Source organism: Haliotis rubra, unplaced genomic scaffold, assembly GCF_003918875.1.
Source record: "Haliotis rubra isolate DU_JTF1 unplaced genomic scaffold, ASM391887v1 Scf44, whole genome shotgun sequence".
NCBI lineage: Eukaryota > Metazoa > Mollusca > Gastropoda > Lepetellida > Haliotidae > Haliotis > Haliotis rubra.
Genome location: NW_025767124.1, coordinates 578,833 through 601,119, shown reverse-complemented (window position 1 = coordinate 601,119; position 22,287 = coordinate 578,833). Strand labels below are relative to the sequence as shown.

General features: G+C 38.6%; 2 protein-coding genes across 2 annotated transcripts in view; one reads left to right on the top strand and one right to left on the bottom strand.

The window, feature by feature from the left end:
* The window catches only part of LOC124289391, a 92,477-nt gene extending 88,196 nt beyond the window's left edge, over positions 1 to 4,281 (top strand). Inside the window, exons 15-17 of the mRNA XM_046726013.1 lie at positions 1,071 to 1,197; positions 2,728 to 3,961; positions 4,000 to 4,281. Coding sequence (XP_046581969.1) covers positions 1,071 to 1,113 — 43 coding nt within the window. The 3' untranslated portion in view covers positions 1,114 to 1,197; positions 2,728 to 3,961; positions 4,000 to 4,281. The remainder of the gene's footprint in view (positions 1 to 1,070; positions 1,198 to 2,727; positions 3,962 to 3,999) is intronic.
* A 3,249-nt stretch (positions 4,282 to 7,530) lies between these two features.
* Positions 7,531 to 22,287, bottom strand: part of LOC124289322 (probable ATP-dependent RNA helicase DDX46) — a 41,231-nt gene continuing 26,474 nt past the window's right edge. Inside the window, 9 exon segments of the mRNA XM_046725934.1 lie at positions 7,531 to 8,988; positions 9,485 to 9,676; positions 10,521 to 10,694; positions 12,635 to 12,874; positions 13,715 to 13,864; positions 18,552 to 18,714; positions 19,239 to 19,342; positions 20,299 to 20,526; positions 21,289 to 21,453. Of these exon segments, the coding sequence (XP_046581890.1) occupies positions 8,938 to 8,988; positions 9,485 to 9,676; positions 10,521 to 10,694; positions 12,635 to 12,874; positions 13,715 to 13,864; positions 18,552 to 18,714; positions 19,239 to 19,342; positions 20,299 to 20,526; positions 21,289 to 21,453 (1,467 nt within the window). The 3' untranslated portion in view covers positions 7,531 to 8,937.

Below are 22,287 nucleotides of genomic sequence, written 5' to 3'. Positions count from 1 at the left end.
AGTAGAGGTCTCCCAAAAAAGCACCACCTGGACAATGTCAGTGTCTAAAACTCCCAAAATTCCAAGCCAGACTGGTAACTTTAAAAACTTACCAGTCCGGATACAAACTTGCCTGTCCGGTTTTCAACAATTAAAAACTGTGACTGCCATTTCCAACTCGCGCAAGCTCCATTCACTGTTTGTAGGCATCGCAATGAACTACATAGCACTAACAGGCAATGCACTGAGTTTGGGTACACTGAAAGTACATGATTGTGATTGGTTATCGTAACATGAACTGTCCAATCGTAAGTAGTTTAACATAATTATCATAATACCTTAACTGACGACAAGAGAACCTGTCTGATATTATGAAATATTTACTCTTAGGGGTAAAAATATCTACCAGACCACCGGACAGGCTACTTTTGAAATTTGACCGTCTGAAATGAAAACAGACCGTTACGGACAGGCAGGAATTTTAAACGCTGACTATGTTTACAAACTTTATAGATACTTCCCAACTTCTAAAATGCCATTCAAAGAAATTAACAGCTTTGGCCATTTACATTTCAGAACTTGCTGTTTAGATATAATCCCATATGCTGTCACGATTGCTTCTGCTGAAGATCAATACTCCTTGATGCTGACTGGCCAATTAGAAAATATATTTTACTTGACCCTCTATCTAGTTCTCACCAGTTCTTCACACAGAAAAGTCATTGTATCATAGGAAATGATAGGTTTGATTTCTTGAGATTGAAAACAGGATACTGTCTAGTTTGAAAATATATATGGGATTCCATTATAAAATCTTTTGTAGATAAGATTAAATTGTGACAAGTTCGGAAGTTAATATGACACTGATGAGAAGCATGTTACTGAACGGCAATCTCCCATTTTTGTTTATTTCAGTTTTTACACTAACAGTCAATTTTGAAAAGATTTCAATCATCCAGTTCCTCGAAATCATCAGAGTGTCAGAATTACTTAGCACTAACACATATGAAAATGCAATAATCCATTCTTATCCCTCGACTGTATTTTCATACCATGTATGGAAATAAGTTGGTTGTTGATCGCCGTTGTAGGTGCACATGCTGTAATCTTCAGTGTACATGCCGTCACCAGTAGCTTGCCGTTATTTCCTCAATGTCCTGATTTTCTCTGATCAGATGATACCCATGGCTGGTCAGGCCGATAATGTTCAGTCCGTAGGTACGTACATACGTCGCACACGTGCGTCCGTCCGTCTTGTGGTGTGCTTGTTTGTCTGTGCTCTATGTGGTTGATTTTACATCTTCTAATCTTTCTCTTTCAGTCTAATACTATCATTTCCTTCAACTCTTATTCTTGTAGAAGTTAGGAACCACATAAAAATATTGCAAGATTTTATACAATCCTGCATTAGTATCAATGTTAGTTCGGTAATAGTGTCTGTATATCGTCTAAAGTGAAAAAGTCTTTTTGATCGCCTAAAGTGAACAAGTCTTTACAATATTTTGAGAAAGCACATTTCCCTGTATGGGACTGTGAGGTCCACACATTCAGATGAAATCTTAGGATTGCTTAGCTCATGTCCATTCAAATAAATATGTAAATACAGTGTCTTCAAAGATTGAAAGAGGAAACCAATGAAAGGATTTCACATATGCCTTAACTGTATTTTCAATTACAGTTAAATAATATCATAATCCCATTGAAATTTAATTTCGAAGAAATTCTATAAATTTTAATGCGTGAGTGATCCTAGTTTCTACATCTAAAATTATCCCATGATGCAACAGTAATAGTGCTAAGATAAGTTTGTGGTTAGGATATTTAGATCATTAGCAGTATTTGGTATTGATTCAGGTGTCCAGTGACTGGACGGTTCTAACGGCGTGGCTTGCACTGTACTGATCACACATCATGCCCCTTCTTCATTCAAGAAATACCAATATATTGATAGTACTGGCTTCACGAGTGAATTATTTTCTGCACTGTGAAAATCCTCCTGTTTGATGTTGTATTGCGAGCAAATCATCGGGAATAATTAGCGTGTACAAGCTTACTGGCAAAGTTTTTCTCGTAGCCACAGTTTCAAGTGCATGACTTGCCACTAAGTGGTATTTATTGATCATCTTTTCTTGCATGTTATTTCCTCCATTTTTATACACTCTGATGTAAGTAATTTATTAGAGAGTAATGTAATTATCTTTGTAGTTTCCTGTAGGTCATAATTGGGTTAATTGATTGTAAGTGTTAATTGATTGAAACTTTGAAGTTGAAAACTGATTGTGAGAGCACCATGTCCGATGTGTCAGTCAATTATTACATCAACAGAGTGCTGAATTAAGATGGCCATTGATTTGAAAATGTCCTTGAATGTGTTGGTTAGTTTCAGCTTGGAGCCACAAAGTAAGTCTTGCAAATAGAAATCACTGTATCCCTGGAATAAGGAACTTATTTATGTCATTTGAGCAGAATAATGTTATAAACAGAGTTCAGGTAGTGTCTGTGACTGATGTCCCCTTAATATATATGCCTGAAAAGATTCATGTAACTCAAAATTGTCTGTGGTCCATTGTAAATATTTGGCAATGATTTTAAAACCATTGCAACATTCTTGGATAGAAAAATCCAGAGAATCGTTAAGGTATTACTCACCTGTCTCCTTTCCTGTCTGTCATATCTGAACTGTCTTTCTTGCAAGCCTATTGTAGCCTGTGTCGATAAAGCCTATAATCCTGTGTGACTGGTTGACAGATGCTGATTGGTCAGACTACAGACATGGCAGCACATGCTGGTGTCGGGGCAGGCTCAGACGTCATGTGTTGTCCTGACGGAGTGGACAGGAAATGCTATGCATTATGGGAAGACCAGGTGTGATGAGGAGCCCGCCATGTTGTGCTGGCCGGGCGCTGGCAGCCATGTTGGATATCACCGACTCAGGATGAAGAAGACAACACGGTCCCGCGTCTTGACCTTGACCTTTCCGCAATTTCCCTAGCAGCTGGCTTCAGTCAGACATTATTTCGCTTTTTCATTTCGTCGTCAGATCATATCTTGTCATCATCATAATCACAGATGTCATCATCATCAGGAACATCCTCATCGCCACTACTGTTGTCAGTGTAGACGTGATCATCGTTCCCAGCTAGAGCTCGTGTACAGCAATAGTAAAACATGTCAGTGCGGACTGACTCTCTTCATACATGGTGCTGAACTTATTTGTAAATGTTTGTCTTCAGTTTGTAAATATTGTTTGTAAAGAGGAGATGTGCAGTGCAGCACCCGGGTGTCGCACGGAACTTCAGTGTACAGAAAGTGTACAAAATTCTTCTAAGATATACTACATCAATTTCACTGTGTAGATAAAACCTTCAGTTGGTCTGTGTAAAATGCAAGTGTACAGTTCATCAAAGAAGCTGTTGAAAATACTCAAGTTGTGTTCATATTTCAATGCAAAAGCGAAGCTGGTTATGTATATTATGAGCATGTGATATGAAGAAAGTGGAAGCTCCAGATCTCGGGGCGACGCCATGACCAGTATTACCCCTTCAAGAACAATCCTGACGGCAGTCCGCTGTTATAAATCTAGGTTATCTTTCTTCTGTGATGAGCTGATACGGCACATCTTTCTCCACTTCTATTTATTCCATAATCTTTCAGGTACTGTTGGGGCTTTGTTCTCTCCCAACAGCAGCAAGTTGGCCAGATGCTGTCGAATGCTAATAACTACATACAGAATAGAAACATGCCATTTAAAGGGGCTTTAACAACTTAATACCAACTGAAGCTGAACCTACATGTCTTTCAGTGACACTATTAATATACAAATCAGCATAAGTTCATATAATGTAATTCAAGCACACATGTAGACAACAAAAGACAAGCATTAAAGTAATTCAAGCACACATGTAGACAAGATGAGCGAAGCATTGATGTAATTCAAGCACACATGAGACAAACTAAGTGCCCATGTAATTCAAGCACACAGGTAGACAAGCTAAGCACCAATGTAATTCAAGCACACAGGTAGACCAGCATTCACACAGACTCTAGCAGCATCTGGCCAAGCTGTGTTACTGTATGATCTCTCTTCTATTCCCTAGTGCCAAACATTGAGGTGGGGCACTGACCGCGCTCTCAGCCACCAGGACCGCCCATAGCACTGCTCTGGGTACCTTGGTACCTGGATACCCAGATGTAATGCTGTGGACGGTTCTGAAGTGGGTGAACAAGCTGGTGGGCAGCAACTTGGTGCAGCTCTCTTGGCTGATGCACATCTCTGATCAAGAGTAAATGTATCAAAGTCAACCTGTGTTTGTGTTGTTTTTTTCTTTATCTCTTCAGCTATCACAGAACACTTGATACATAGCACTGACATCATGGGGATAATCCGTTTTTATATCTGTGTACAACAAGATATTCCATGGAGGGTACCATTTCAAGAAATTTTCTGTATCAACAAACTTTCAGATTAACAAATCATGAGTCCAGGTCAGTGTGCGAAATAGTTTCCAAATTTTGCTAGCCAGTCGGGGTAGCTGTGCCTGAAAGTTACTAGCCCCCAAAATAGTTCACTTGTCCAAAACTTGAAAGCAGAAACTAAGCAAAATATTACAAAATAGATGAGAATAAGATATTGTCGGCATGACACAGGCTTCATCATTAAGCTGCTAATATGATGAACATTTTTATCAGGCCATAATCTTGCATGATCTAAAAGTTATTATAACTGAACAAGTCGGAGAGAGTGATACATTTACGAAATACCCCATGAAAATTCACTAGCCAGTCGGTACAGTGACCGTGGCGGTTTACTGGCCTAACTGGCTTTTTACTAGCTAGCGGGCCAGTGGCTATCTCTCACACTGGTCCAGGTTGAGTGGTTTCTGGACTCTATCATATCTGCATCGAACAGGTTTAATATGTATAAATACAGTTTGCAAAGATATGAGTTTGACAAAACTCAGAAACTATTTGTGTCAATGGGAATAGGGGGTTCTGTTTTGGCAATTAAGCACTTATTTATTATTATTATTATAGGATATTTATATGACGCACATATCCACACACTATTGCATGCTCAAGGCACCATATATCATACATTAGAGTTAATGAGGTTAATTACAATCACAACTTGACAAAAGTTATTAGAAAATGTTATGACATATTACAAGTGCTTTTCATAACGAACTTTACTGCGCCTTACACCTAAATAGAAGCATGCATAAAATCAGACCCTGAAGTCGACTGCCTTATCTTCCTTCTGTCACATAGAATCAATTGGAAAATGGATTCAAATGCAAAGGTTAATCCAAACACACATGAGATTGGGAGATGAAATGGACCAAAACATATCAGTGAAGAATCAACAAATTATACCGTCACACATTTGTAGGTTTAAGATAATAAAAAGGAATACAGTGGGTTGAATATGGCTGTAGGGCAAAGAACTGAGAAAATAAAAATGCCAAAAATCTGTAAATAGCAAAAGGCTATTTGATATATCTACACATTTTTGTTGAAAGATATCGAATGGTCTTGAAGTTATGCTCCGGAAACAAAATGATTACGGACGGACGAGGCGACGACTATATCCCCCAGCATGTAATGCTGGGGGGATAAAATGTGTCACTTCATATTTTACTAGTGCTTCAACCATTTGCTGCCACTGACAATTGACAATTAGGCTTAAGTGTAAATGTAAGTTTGAATGTAGTGAAAACTTTCTAAAAAACGGACAGATTGACGCAAAAAGTTTCTGTAACAACATATTTTAGGAATATATATATATATATATATATATATATATACAAACCACTTGCATAATTTGCAAGACTGTGTTTGCATAATAATGAGATCAACTGAATCTCATACACATGCATCTCTAATGACATCTGTGATGTTGATCTCAAGATTACAATCCACCTCGTCGGTCTCTGGTTCATTTTCTTCACCTTATGAAGAAAGTCCCTAAAATGGTGATCATTGAACTTTAGTTTATTCAGTTTACAGGTACAGTTCTCAATTGTTAAATAACAAGCATTGTCACTAAGGTGACATAATCCCCCGCCGCAAATTATCAAATCAAACTTAAAAAGAAATGAAAGTGAAGGTCGTAATTTATGATGAAGTTAAATGTCAACAAAAACATGACCAGTCAACCTCTCTTGATATCTTGCTCTGTAGTTGTTCAAATGCACAAATATTTTCAAGACTCACTTTGACCTTGACATGAATGTCTGAGTGTATTAAATATGCAAAAATAGTAATAAAGAAATTGCTTATTGAAAAACATTCAAGGGAAGTCTTGAAAGTCTATGAAGAAAATCCAGTGAACTGTTATTGAGATATCTCGCTGACACTCTTAACTTTCAGTTTGACATGCTGAAATCTTCAAAGTGTCGCCATGACCTTGAAAAATATGTGAAGGCCACTAAAATCGACTGGGCCTTGCACCTTCCCAAGATGAAGCGTGGTGTCAAATATGAAGAAAGTCCAGTGATTGGTTCTTGAGATATCTTGCTGACAATCTTTACATGCAGGTTAACATGCTGAAATCTTTAAAGTGTCACCATGACCTTGAAAAGTAAGTGAAGGTCACCAAAATCGACTTGTCCCTCCGCCTTCCCTCGATTAAGCTTGGTGTTGAATATGAAGAAAATCCAGAGAACGGTTATTGAGATATCTCGCTGACAAGGGTAAAACGTTGAGTCCCCTTGTGACCTTCAAGGTCAAGGTCACCAAACCTGACTGGGACCTTTCTGTTACTGTGATGAACCTAGGTACCAAATATGAAAAGAATCCAGTCAACGGTTCTTAAGATATACCATTTCGTACGGACGGACGGACGGAGCCTAATACTATATTTCCCCCGTGGCGGGGGATAACAAGCAGGTTGACCTATGCTGTGTCTTGAGGTAACAAAACACTACCAGCAGCGATGTCACTTGCATCAATTTGACTGCAGAAATGTTTTCAGAATTCTGATACTATTATTCTTTAAACATTGCACACACCCATAACACTGTTCTGTCAGCTCCATAAATGTTCTTGTAATAATATACCTGTAAGAACAAATTGTATCGGCTATCTATACAGCAGTAACCAGCCGGCATTTTCAGGCAGAGGTCATGTCTTGGTTCCCTTCTGTAGTCTAACACTGACAACTTAGGAGTATGCAAACAGGATCAACAATAGCCAATAATTCGCGACAAAATGATGGACTGTAGACACGCGAGTTAGTACTGTGAAACACTGCAACCTCCAATTCACAGCGACTGAAATATGAGAAACTGCAGTCATATGACTTGACAAGTTCGAGCTTCACATTTCAAGTCTGCAAACTGATGCAGAGAGATTTCTCTTAAATTGCAATCAAAATTTCTCGAGTTTTCTTGAAGTAAAAAGCTTGGTCCCATGATAATTAATAATTTGGTCATCCTTTCAGCAGTTATGTCGAACCTTGGATAAGTCCATTTAGCTTCTAAATGGTGTTTCATTTCATACACTGTACACTGCCAGTCTTAAACTCCCACATAATAAAAACTAATACATTTATTATACATGTACACTTATTTTATTACAATATGTACAGGGTCCTGATCACAGGTTCATAAAATAAAATTTTCCTTGTCATGAGCACAGTAAAATCCAGGATTTTTACATTCATAATACCACCTAATCACACTGTAAAATATAGCTCAGTTTTAAAATATCAATGTTTCGCTGCCTGAATAAAACAAGGTCTGACTTCCTTAGACTTGTTAGATCTTCAGTAACACCAACAGGACACTTACAATGAAATGAAAACAAATGGAGCAAAGCAGTATCTTCTACACTCCTAAAGATGATGAACCAGCTTTACATTATTAAGCTCATCAATGCAGTCTTTCCATAACAACATTGCCTCTCTCCAGAAGAGGAAAGGAAAGACAACTCTGCATGCTCAACATCGTGCTTATATCACTATTCTGCTCATTCGTAACTACTCGTCCCTTTCCGTAACCTGAAGAAGACTTGTACCCATTTTACTGAACTTGACTCTGAGCGCAAAAGCGAAGAGAGAAAGGAATAGTCTAGTCACGAATTATTTTCAAGGGCATGTAACTGTAGTTTACTTGGAAAACAAACATGGCATCCACGCCAAGGAAATTGCCTCAAAGGGTATGTCTAACATGCTTAAATACTTTCCTTACGCCATAATGTTAATATATCCTGGATATAAAAAGTCAGGAGGACTATGCAATAATTAAAATATACTTGAAGTGTCTGGAAAATAATTATGCAAGCCGAAATGAAAATTATTTCAACTAACCATATTGACCCAATTTCTTCTCTACATACGCGCATTCTGACTGTCTGGGTGAATATTTCTCCCGAACATGGCTATGAAAGGGGAATGGTCTTCTTTCAGGTTACAGAAAGGGACAAGTAGTTGCGAATGTATTCTGCTATGATAAATCATATGGACCAATGGCTATCATGTCTTGTTTTATCCTGATTCAAATAGTATGACATTAAAAAGAGCCATTCAGTAACATAACTGTCAAACTAGAGAATCTTTGACATGTGATGGCAATCGGAGAGATGACACACTGATGTTACTTTACAAACACATACTGGTAATAGTGATTGGCTTCATAGTATTTCTTGTAACAGAATGGGGATACCAAAGGATGCTTGCTCAAAGAGTCCTGAACAAAATACAGATGTTAGGAGTACCATAAGGAAGAATCCCTTGTTCCCTTGAATTGAAAATGTTTTAATGAACCTGTTTTAAGTTAGATTTGGAGCCAAATCTTATGTTCTGGTCCTTCCCCAAATCATCAAGCATAGATTTACAGGTTCCATGTTCCAGGGATGTCAATGTTAAGCATGACACAACCATGACACTTCCTCCATAAGTAGTCCTTGCACCAAGCCATGCTCCCAGCAATAAGAACACAGATGTCACCAACTGCAAGGTTACAGCACTTTGTAGCGATTCTTGTTGGCATTTGGAATATAACAATTTTGCTGAAACAGAAAAAATCTTGGTAAGACTTGGTGTTTCAGAACCTTATCAACAGTTTCTCAGCTGCACTGATTAATCTCATTTTCACAATCTGGGACATCTATAGTTGATCAGCTAAGGCACTGGTCTCCAAATAAAAATGATGCCAAAAAGGCAAATACTGGCTAGTAGATAAAAAAAAAGAGTGGCTGTCGTAACTTCCATACTTTAACACAGACTAACAACTGTTGTAAAGCTAAGTTGGCTTTGTGGAACAAAGGCATGGGAGTTATGTTTCCTCAAACCTTAGTTTTCCAGGATGTCTAGATCCTCTGTACAAAGCTTTTTCAGTTGTTATTCACATATATAAAAACCAATGAAATGTATTAATGAGCAGCTACATCAGAAACTAAAAAGAATCTGTTTATAAAAAGCACGTAGGTGCAATGACATCGCCACGACCAAATGTCCATGTGAGGTACACATGTTTACTGTGAGACAAACAAAACTGCTCCCTACCAGTCGGACAAGCTCCTCCCTGATGAGACGTGTAATCTCCTTCTTCGCCTTGGAGATGGCAAGTTCACTTGTGGCCTCGATAGCCAGGTACAGCTTCCGCTCTCCTTCCTTCAGATCCTTGTCATTGGGCACGTAGGTTCCTCTCACCGTGATGCCAGCCTCCGAGTACTCGCAGATCTGAGCCAGGGCTTCCTACAAGGACAAACAAAAACAGGATGTGTTGAAGAACAAATGGATTGTGATCAGTGTTTACTTAAGCAAAGGAGCATTTTCTCTTGATCATAGAGAGAGCAGAGGGGGCACAGCAATATCCATCCACTCTCTCTGTTCGTCAGCATCAGGCTGTGATATTAATTAAAAACTTTCAAGGCCAAAAACGTCAGGGCCTCCTTTCACAAAGCACTAAGGTGATCTTAAGTCACTTAGTTAACCTTAATGCAATGTTAAAGAATGGGAGTTAAGATTAACCTTAGTAAAGGTTGCTTCGTGAAAGGAGCCCTGGTTCATATGGGACAGTTCATAAATTCTGCCTTGGGGTGTGTGAGTTTAGTTTTACGCTGCACTCAGCAATATTCCAGCTATATGGCGGTGGTCTGTAAATAATCGAGTCTGGACCAGACAATCCAGTGATCAACAGCATGAGCATTGATCTGCGCTACTGGGAACTGATGACGAGTCAACCAAGCCAGCGAGCCTGACCACCCGATCCCGTTAGTCGCCTCTTATGACGAGCATGGGTTGCTGAAGATCAATTCTAACCCAGACCTTCACGGGTCAGCTGAGGTGTTTGTGTGGGTGGTGATGATGATTCTTATGGAGAAGCATATACAACCACCCCCAAAAAACATCATCACCCCCTAGCCATAAATCCATAACTTATGAACAGTCCCTAATCTTTTAATACATTTCTTTCTGTACATGTCCATCCCCACAGGAGTTGCTTAATAAGTTGTTACTGGACACAGATGTTGATTTTCAGTTTGTTATAGTTGATGTCACTCTGACTACTGCCAGAGCAGGTGAAGAAAAGACTGACCTTGGATGTGACCTTCCACCTGGCTGTCTGAGGGAAGTCGTTGATGTCCAGCTCTTCCTCATAGCGTTTGAAAGTCTCACCCGCCGATTCCTGTTCTTTCTCTTCCTCTGCCTGTGGCCGGTACCCGATCTTTGCGTGGATCTTCTCTGCCATCTGCTCTGCAATTGTCTTGGACTAGAAGAAGAAACACATATTAAGTTATTAGAACACACAAAGTAGCTTCGGGTACATTGTTACACAGTATTTCCAGGCGCACATTTTTTCAACGGACTTCCAGACCCGGCGCTTATTGCACTTCTGAATCTACTGTGCTTTTATCTTAAAACGCTCCTTAACCCCCGGCACTTATTAGAGACCCGGCACTTATTGGAGGAAATACGGTATATAAGTTTTCAATAAACACATGAAGGTGTGCTGGACAAGTCAGTGTTCTAACAGTATTGGCTGTGACATTTTAGTGAAATTGTCCAGTGGGTAACATCAATGAAGAGGAACAATTTTTATGGATTGACAACTTCTTTACATAACACTTGCTCGATAAACGTCATGTCTATTGCAATAAAGAAGCTGTCTATCCATAATAAGATTCCTCTACATCATATCAGCTTCTAAGTAAGAAGTTGTCTATCCATAATACGTTTTCCTCTTCATCATACCAGCTTCTAAGTAAGAAGTTGTCTATCCATAATACGTTTTCCTCTACATCATACCAGCTTCTAAGTAAGAAGTCGTCTATCCATAATAAGTTTTCCTCTTCATCATACCAGCTTCTAAGTAAGAAGTTGTCTATCCATAATAAGTTTTCCTCTTCATCATACCAGCTTCTAAGTAAGAAGTTGTCTATCCATAATAAGTTTTCCTCTTCATCATATCAGCTTCTAAGTAAGAAGTTGTCTATCCATAATAAGTTTTCCTCTTCATCATACCAGCTTCTAAGTAAGAAGTTGTCTATCCATAATAAGTTTTCCTCTACATCATACCAGCTTCTAAGTAAGAAGTTGTCTATCCATAATAAGTTTTCCTCTACATCATACCAGCTTCTAAGTAAGAAGTTGTCTATCCATAATAAGTTTTCCTCTACATCATATCAGCTTCTAAGTAAGAAGTTGTCTATCCATAATAAGTTTTCCTCTTCATCATACCAGCTTCTAAGTAAGAAGTTGTCTATCCATAATAAGTTTTCCTCTTCATCATACCAGCTTCTAAGTAAGAAGTCGTCTATCCATAATAAGTTTTCCTCTTCATCATACCAGCTTCTAAGTAAGAAGTCGTCTATCCATAATAAGTTTTCCTCTTCATCATACCAGCTTCTAAGTAAGAAGTTGTCTATCCATAATAAGTTTTCCTCTACATCATATCAGCTTCTAAGTAAGAAGTTGTCTATCCATAATAAGTTTTCCTCTTCATCATACCAGCTTCTAAGTAAGAAGTCGTCTATCCATAATAAGTTTTCCTCTACATCATATCAGCTTCTAAGTAAGAAGTTGTCTATCCATAATAAGTTTTCCTCTTCATCATACCAGCATCTAAGTAAGAAGTTGTCTATCCATAATAAGTTTTCCTCTTCATCATACCAGCTTCTAAGTAAGAAGTCGTCTATCCATAATAAGTTTTCCTCTTCATCATACCAGCTTCTAAGTAAGAAGTCGTCTATCCATAATAAGTTTTCCTCTACATCATATCAGCTTCTAAGTAAGAAGTTGTCTATCCATAATAAGTTTTCCTCTTCATCATACCAGCTTCTAAGTAAGAAGTCGTCTATCCATAATAAGTTTTCCTCTACATCATATCAGCTTCTAAGTAAGAAGTTGTCTATCCATATCGTTTTCCTCGACATCATATCAGCTTCTAAATGCCACTTAAAGAAGGGTAATATTATTGTTTGTGTCCCTTGTCTGTTTGTCGAAACAGTAAACATGTTAAGTGGGTTAACAGAAGAGTTAACAATATTCTAGACATTTAACAACAGGTCAAGACAATACAAAACTGATTTAAGGAGTGTTCCAGGATACAGTGACCAGGTCATCAAAACTTTACACGAAATCCATAAAGTCGCCTCTTATCTGGCACTCAATTCCAACCCCGAGCCCAATAATTGAAGACCTTCAACTTACAGCAACTTGTGGAGCAGCTACTGAATCTCCCTTCAATATAGCTGCTGCTGCCTGCTGGGTAATATCCTGGGCATCAGGTCCAAGGTTGAGCTGCATGTTGATACGAGCAGCCAATCGTTTGGCCAGCTCCAGTTTCTGCTGATTGCTCTGCTGCTGTTGTGTCTGCTGATTGGCTATTGGCTTGGCCACATCTGTCACACGCTTCCGACTGGCGAACATATCTTCAATCTTCTGGTCAATCTGCAGCAATTGAAACAGAAAAGTTGCTAGTTATGTTCACATATCAGCCATAATTAAACATTTTGATGAATCATACCCAAATCAACCATTCTCATTTTGCGACAGGATCAAGCTGATTTGATGTGCAGCCAGAGATAATATTTAAACTCCATAACTCTTTCACTTTAGATGCTTGATTGGCATTTTAGAAGATGATATTTGATGAACATAGAGATTTTTTCTGGGTTACATCTTCTTTTTATTCTCGAGTACAACGTTTCAGGGCTTGTTCTGGCCCCATCATCAGGTAAAACTGAACAGTAACTGTTAACTCTGGCCGTGACGTCACAATGCTTATGACGTCACAATGCTTTCATTTCTGCACTGTAAACACTGTGTTAACAATGTGTTAACGCTGCATCAGCAGACAGTTTCCCAGTCCACAACACTTATTAAAACAAACTGAATTTAGGACGGAGTAAAAGCATATAATCACATAATACACAATCAAATACTATGACAAATGCATTTGGTGAGTGAGTGAGCGAGTTTAGTTTTACGCTGCACTCTGCAATATTCCAGCTATATGGTGGTGGTCTGTAAATATTCAAGTCTGGACCAGACCATCCAGTGATAAACAGCATGAGCATCGATCTTCGCAATTGGGATACAATGACATGTTTCAACCAAGTCAAACACCCGATCCTGTTCGTCACCTCTTATGACAAGCATGGGTTACTGTAGATCAATTCTAACCCAGATCTTCACGGGTCATCTGTTCTGAAGCTGCTCAAGGGGCTTCTCAATTATTACTGTTCAGTTCAACTAAAATGACAGTCTGTGCAGATTGCAGTCACTCACGTCCATGCCTGCATCCTCGTCATCCGAGTCCTGCAACCCAAGTGCTGCCTTCTGTAGCTTTTTCCGCTCGTCAGCCAGCTGGGCCTCTGTCTCATCAAACTTGAACCCTTTCCCACGGAACCCACTGGAGCTCTTGATTGTTCGCCCCTCCTGAAATTAAACAGGTTCCATAGTGTAGGTCTAGAAATTGGCAGTAGCATGTGTCCAGGCCAAATGGCTCCCTTCCGTAAAACGGTGAAATTTATAAGCCATCTGAACATAATACAAGAACTGTTGGTATATATTTCACCTTACATTTATGTTACTTTATCATCCGGGAGATATTGTATGGGCGAACAGTACACTTACACTTAGTCTCTTAATATATATAATTTTCATAGAAACAAATAATCCCATTTAAATTGAAAAGAAGCCCCAGTGAGATCTGAGGAAATCTTGCCTTGCTTCATTTAGGGCTTTATCATTACAGGAAGGGCTAGGCAGTAGGGTATATAGTGCAGTTCAGGGACTGTAAGACTAAGGTGAGCCGACATGCCACCCTTATCACTGACCAAACCTGCTGGTCAAAGTCTAAAACAAGGATTCTCCTAAACTGATCATACTTGATGTGTCAGCACATCACCTTAACATTACATTAACAATATAAACACCTCCGACCTCATTGTCATATATCCCCGTGTCAGGGGTTTTCAACGATGTAAGACAAAAATATAAATTTTATCTGTAATATCATTTAAAGTAATTATTTTACTAACCTTGAGGGATAAAAGATATATTCATCTATTTCACACAAAAATATCAAGTGTTTCCTACAAAATAGCATTGATGACATCGTATCGGCGAAACTGTTGCCACTCGCCACGAGGGATTTTTATGGGTTTTCGACGATGAGCCATACTTTTCGCTCCGCACTGCGACGGAGTGTTGAGATCACGTGGCTTCCTATTTATATATTGCCTGTCACCAGCAGACGACTGATCTTACTGAATTTTCGCTTGCTATTTTATGTTATAATGGCAATTGATTTTGCATCTGAATTGGTATTAACAATCTCAGGTAAATAATATTGATGTTTGTTTGCTTTTTATATAACTTAAAGGGGAAGTGTACACGAATAAATCACATTTACTGTAATCGTATATATTTTCGCGGGGTGCAATTTTCGCGGAAAGTTCACAAAAGGCCTGTTCGCGCAGTTGTTTTTTCGCGCATTTCAAACACCTGAGTGATGGTATCCATCACAAAGTTTTCACAACCGATAGACATGCAATGATCAAAGCTAGCCGCCATAATTTAATCGTGTTTACTAAAACAACCAGAGAGAGAGTGGGATTATACTTGTGTCAACATTGTGATTTGTGGCTGACGTAAGCTGGCGTGAGCGAACATACAAAAAGAAGACCAAAAGGCGTCAAATTTGCAATTAAACATCGCTAGAAAGATTATTTACCTATTCAGTTCTAGTTTGTTTTGTTAGGCATTGCCTTATATGCAGGTATTAAGATTACTGTGTGTAATTGTCATACAGCTGGAAATAGCAGTCAGCTGTGCAGTGTACACGTTCCCCTACCGGTGATTTAGTTAAAGCGTACCCGATATTAAAGCATGTGTCCAATGGGGCCAAATGTCTCCCCTTCCAGAAAGCGGTGAAATTTATAAGCCATCTGAATATAATACAAAAACTGTTGGAATATATATTTCACCTTACATTTATTTTACTTTATCATCCGGGAGATATTGTATGGGCGAACAGTACACTAACACTTAGTCTCTTAATATATATAATTTTCATAGAAACAAATAATCCCATTTAAATTGAAAAGAAGCCCCAGTGAGATCGGAGGAAATCTTGCCTTGCTTCATTTAGGGCTTTATCATTACAGGAAGGGCTAGGCAGTAGGGAATATAGTGCAGTTCAGGGACTGTAAGACTAAGGTGAGCCGACATGCCACCCTTATCACTGACCAAACCTGCTGGTCAAAGTCTAAATCAAGGATTCTCCTAAAATGATCATACTTGATGTGTCAGCACATCACCTTAACATTACATTAACAATATAAACACCTCCGACCTCATTGTCATATATCCCCGTGTCAGGGGTTTTCGATGATGTAAGACAAAAATATAATTTTTATCTGTCATATCATTTAAAGTAATTATTTTACTAACCTTGAGTGATAAAAGATATATTCTTCTATTTCACACAAAAATATCAAGTGTTTCCTACAAAATAGCATTGATGACATCGTATCGGCGAAACTGTTGCCACTCGCCACATCGAGGGATTTTTATGGGTTTTCAACGATGAGCCATACTTTTCGCTCCGCACTGCGATAGAGTGTTGAGATCACGTGGCTTCCTATTTATATATTGCCTGTCACCAGCAGATGACTGATCTTACTGAATTTTTGCTTGCTATTTTATGTTATAAAGGCAATTGATTTTGCATCTGAATTGGTATTAACAATCTCAGGTAAATAATATTGATGTTTGTTTGCTTTTTATATAACTTAAAGGGGAAGTGTACACAGATAAATCACATTTATTCTTATGTGAATTAAAGTGAACTGTTTTAATTAGTTAATACCAATGTTAAAAATATAGACTCATTTTTCTTACAATGTAAGCATAACCCTCAAAATAAGTGCTGAAATGTTATGCCAATATGAGGCCTTTGTTTGCCGAGCTAAACAGGCCAGAGTTACCGCCCTTTGATTATGACGTAATGGTGCCACTTGATTTTAAACTGGTCTCCTGTCTAGTCCCAAATCAAAAGATAATAATACTGAAATTAATCACGTGAAAACGGTTTGTGAAAATACGAAAAAGCATAAGAACAGAAAATGTAAGCAGCAGGACAGATTGATCGTGTGAAAATGTAAGCAGCAGGACAGATTGATCGTGTGTATTTTCATCCATAACCTCACCTCAATGAAAATACCAAATATGTACCGGTATAACAAAGTTGACGTCTGTATGACATCACTATCGGGAAGAGACTTTTTCAAAATGGCGTCTTCACTGACACGAGTAAGCCGGAGTTTTCGAAGGAATTTTTCGTTGTTTCAAGCAACGTATGTGCATAAATGTGACATGTAAGTAGTCCGAAAATTCTGTCAGTCTGCTGGTTGTTATTTCCTTTTTGTTTTCATTGTGACCAAGGAAAATAGTCAGAAATTAAGAGAAGTACCGTCATCGTTGTGCGTAAGGTTGTGTCAGTCATGGCGTCATTCTTTCAGAACCTGTAACATGTTGTGATGAATCTAGAAAATCATTGGAATACACCTATTTTACATAACTATGGCTTGCTACGATACCTTTCCCATGCATGTTCTAAAACTAATGAGTAAGTGTATGCAACAAGTAGGCAAATTGATACACTGTTTAAAATCTGAGATTGGCTTTGTTTACATTTCAAACAAGTGGTCCTTTCCTAGCGGAGCATCTGCTATATTTCGTTCCATTTCACTGAAACACTTCGAATTGGTGACAAAGTCCATTTGTCAGTTTATTTTGATCTGTATGAGGAATTCAGGGATTTGTGTAAGGAAGATGGTGTTGAATTATACAATTGATTTTATGGGTGAAACATAACCGACATACATGTGACGTGAATTTATAAACGCTCTGTACTATGGCTGAAAATTAACTTTGACGTTAATTGTGTTTGCGTATTTTCCATAACATTCTCAGCGATTCTCGGTTCATCGATAATGTTTCAGAATGAGCATTGGTGATTCGATCATACAACAACAACAACAACACTACCGCTGATCACAATGATACGTCTTTTTCTTCTAATTTCAAATCTCCCAGTAAATTTGACATTTGAATTAAGGCATACTATAAATTACGCAAAACGCAGTGAATGGTGATTTAGTAATGTGTCAAAACTGGCGAGATATACGATGCATGTAATTTTCAGTATATTTTATCTACAATGAGCGAATGATATCATAGAAAACGAATTTCAAATTGCATTTATCTTCGTGATGTATTTGGATATGGTATCGATATCAAAGTGAAGGTGGAAGAAGACATATAGTATGATTTATGTAGGAATTTTAGTAACAAACGTAGAATGCTGGCACATTCACCAATGGCAAGGTAGATGTAGTGCATATACGTTTTAGTTTTTATGAAAAAAGATACTGTTGGAAAGGCGAATGTTATACAATTTGGTTACATGGTAACACTTTTAGTACAATGTATACGATTTTTTCAAACTGCAACTTCATTACAGTGTAGAACTGACTGCATAGCCAACTGACGGCCAGGCAACAGGTGGATTAAAACAGTAGCCTGCCCATCGAGACACAAGAACCACACCAAAACCTGCACCACGTGAGATGGGTCTAATAAGGTCTAACGACGTCATTCGTTTATCAGTAGGGCACCAATGACATCATTTCCAAGGGACATAAGCCATGGTGTGTTTATTGTGGACATAGAACTCTCGGTAAATGTTGAAAATATGAATTGATATAATGCAAAAAATAAATTAGTTACTTCTGATATATGTACGGGTTTGGATATAAAACTACTTGATAGACACTTTTAATGATGAAAAAGTGCAAGACATAAAGGTTCATTTTCGTGTACACTTGCCCTTTAACTTCCTGATTTCCATTGTCAATAAAACTTCTCATGACAGCGACTGGGCATCCGCCCTACCGATGAAACTGCTTGTGCATCTGATCGCAAACATACTTCCTCGATATAGCATGAGCAATGTAATTGTTGAAATCACCAGAATGTCTAATTCAGCTTGTTTGGGATACTAATGCTGATGTAACGAGACTGTCCAAAGTGTTGTTACACCCAGCACACAACTTACAGCCTTAGCTCTCTCCTTGTAGTCATTCCACATCTGTACCAGGTCTTGAGGTACTGGAGCGTTAGACAGCTCAAGGGCCTTGATTATGTCCACTGCATACCTCTCCTGCTCAGGAGTAAAGAATGTGTAGGCAAAACCTTTGTTGCCTGCTCTACCTGTCCGGCTGAATAGAAACGACATGGTTTTGTTAACAATACAGAAACAAATTCCTTGATTGCAAGATACACTGTTGGAATGTTTAACACCCTGCAAAAATAGTTCAAAGATGTAACACACTATAATCTATACACAGCTGATATCATGACATCATTATAGCCATACCAACCAATTTTTACAACAAGTTAGGATTACTAAGAATTTGAATGAACTATATACCTTTCAACAAGAAATTATATCACCCCTATTCCATGTACAACTTCATGACAATACAAATAATTCAATACATATATAGAACGTCACACTAGTGCATTTGGATGTTTTGTATTGAACGAGAAGATGTCATGGGAGCAGAGAAACAACGAGTTCTCTTCAACGTCGTTTCTCTGCTCCCATGACATCTTCTCATTCAATACAAAACACCCAAATCACTAGTATGACGCTCTATATTTATTATAAACCCTCTTATCTTGCATTAATCTTAAAACAAATCAGTAGTTTACATGGGTATATGATACAAAAACAAGTTACCCGCATCTGTGCACATAATCCTCGTAGTGGTTTGGAACGTCGTAGTTGATGACCAGAATGAGCTGCTTGACATCCAGGCCTCTCGCTGCCACAGACGTTGCAACCTGAAACAAGTGGAACACAAACAACATAAATCACGGATACAAACAATGCAACAGAAAGATAAGCATGCATGCAAAAGTAAGTGTTAATCATTGCAAACGTAACTCACACAAAGATGTGGAGATGTGTCAATAAGCACAATGTGTTGAGCCATTCATTTTGTCTACAATGACTAATATGCTGACTTTCAATATATAAGACATCTAATGGCCATGGCAGGAGTATCTTCAAAATTGCTAATGAAATATGTTTCTATTAAAAAATTCATTGAAACTAAACATCACCCAAGATTACAACAAAATTCAAAACGGAAAATTTCCCACTTAAATGAAGCCATTCAGGTCTAAAACAGCCTGCCAAATGGATCCCATAAGAATGAATCTTACTGTGAGTTCTGCAGATTGGTGTGGAAGATGTATGATGTAACTAACATATCACTAAAACAGTTGAATCTGCACTGAGAATCGTTAAAAGGCATATATGAAAATATCAAGGCATTCATATCCCTATGTTAGAATATTGACCTTCAGTAACCCATGCTTGTCATAAGAGGCGACTAATGGGATCGGGTGGTCAGGCTCGCTGACTTGGTTGACACATGTCATCGTATCCCAATTGAGCAGATGGATGCTCATGCTGTTGATCACTGGATTGTCTGGTCCAGACTTGATTATTTACAGACTGCAGCCATATAGCTGGAATATTGCTGAGTGCGACGTAAAACTAAAGTCACTCACTCACTCACTCATATCCCTAAGAAAAATGTAGAGAGCTTTTGAATCCCTAAAATAACATTAAAACCCCTTGAACATTTTGGAAGCATTCCACATAAACAGTCACCACATAAAACAATTACCAAAATTCAACAGAACACACAGTGGGACACAGGGGTTAGGCATTCATCAGATCAAATACATTCATGGCATTACAGAAGAAAGATCCTAAAGGACCAGCCTACCAGAAGCTTGATGTTCCCGTTCTTGAAGTCCAGGATAGTGCTGTCCCTATCATACTGGTCGATGCCGCCGTGTAGAGACAGACATGGGTAGGAGTGCCGCATCAACTCCTTCATCAGCTCATCTGCATTTTCCTGCTTGTCCACAAACACCAGGACACTGCCGTGTTCCTGATAGATGCCCAGCAGCTCCAGCAGTTTCAAGAACTTCTTGTCATCCTCCAGGATAATCTGAAGTATAACAAACAGACGATTACTTCATCATCTTCCAAGAACTGAGTTAGTGAGTATGGTTTACATCACTTTTAGCACAATTCCAGCAATATCAGAGCAGGGCACACCAGACATGGACTTGTGTGAGTGAGTGAGTATGGTTTTAGCAATATTCCAGCAATATCGTGGCGGGGAACACCAGAAATGGGCTTCACACATCAGAACCATGGTCTTCGGTGTGACGAGAAAATGCTTTAACCACAGGGCTACCCCACTGCCCCTCATTCTGTGAAATAGTAATGCTGAAGGGGTCGTTGTCAGCTCGCATACTACAGATATCTACCTTGGTATGTTTTCTGTATACATAAGACCCTAACCAATAACCAAATCAGATTACAGAATGCTATCCAAGATTGAGTCCATTGTACAGTGCACTTAACTAGTTCCTTGACTCAAAAATTGGACAATTTTCTTTATTTTCTGGATTGGAACTGTTTAAGATGCAATTCAGTTTGATGCATAGAGAATACTGAGCATACATAGTAACTACAACATGAACTGGTTTTGGGGTGAGAACAATGGACTTGTCCACTGCTGAGAGTATCAGGTACTGTTCAGTGTTCTGATTTTGGCTGAATCCATTATGGCATTTTTGACAGCAATGCTACTGAAACCAAAGGATGACTTGACATGATATCAGCTGAAAAGGCCCATTTGGAACCAACATGACTAAGAAAGTCAATGTGGTCAAGGAAAATAAAGTAAAATCTGAACACTTACTACATGTTGTTCAACGTCTTTGCACACCACACTGCGACCTCCGACCTGAACTTCTGTCGGTTTGTTTAGAATTCTTCTTGCCAAGGCCTCCATCTGTCGTGGGAAGGTGGCCGAAAACATTACAGTCTGACGATCTGGTCGAATGTTGTCCATTATTCTCATCACCTTCAAGGAAACATGCAGCAATTGATAAAAGCCCAAATATCTCATCAATCTATTCACATATAGTCAAAGTAGGACATTATGTATCCACCTTTCAGAAATGTTAGGTGAGTTATACTTTCGCTCGGTCAGATACCATAGGAAGGTCACAAGTTTCGTATAATTTGTATGTAATGAGACCGAGTGTGGTATTTATTTATTACCCACGTCATGCATGTCAGTTGTCATCGCCTAGTACTTTCCCCGGCAGTAAACTACTCCGTAGAACCCGCTTCTTGGTTTGCAGTTGCTTCACTCGGCTAATGTCACTGGTAGAAACATTAAGTTTATGTTTTTTGATGGATAAAATGTCTCAGTTCGACAGTTCGACAATTTAACAGCGACACAGCAACGTTCGCAATGTTTACATTCCCACAATGCATCCGTGGAATGTGGCGTGACTAGTCAGCTTCATCTGGATGCACTGACGTTGGTAGTAGAAATACGACGTTCATATTGCCCCATTTGGTTTACGTTATTCACAGATGTAATTAAAATAATTTAAAAGGATATTTAATCCAAATGTAAACCGTCATCAAACTGTTTATCATTTGTTTTTCTGGTAACGTGCGTCTTAACATAGGGGGCGACATGTCAATAGAACAGCACTTCAGTTAGCCCTGAGCGAGTTAATTTAGGTCACCGACACTGTGGTTTTTCTGTTTGTTTTCTGCCTGAGATTAATCGTAATTAACCTTTGATAGTATTAAATTTGGCATCTTAGAAAAGAAATACAGTTTGCTCTACCACCATATATAGTGTAATAAAAAGTACGCTTTTGCCCTGAAGTATTATAAC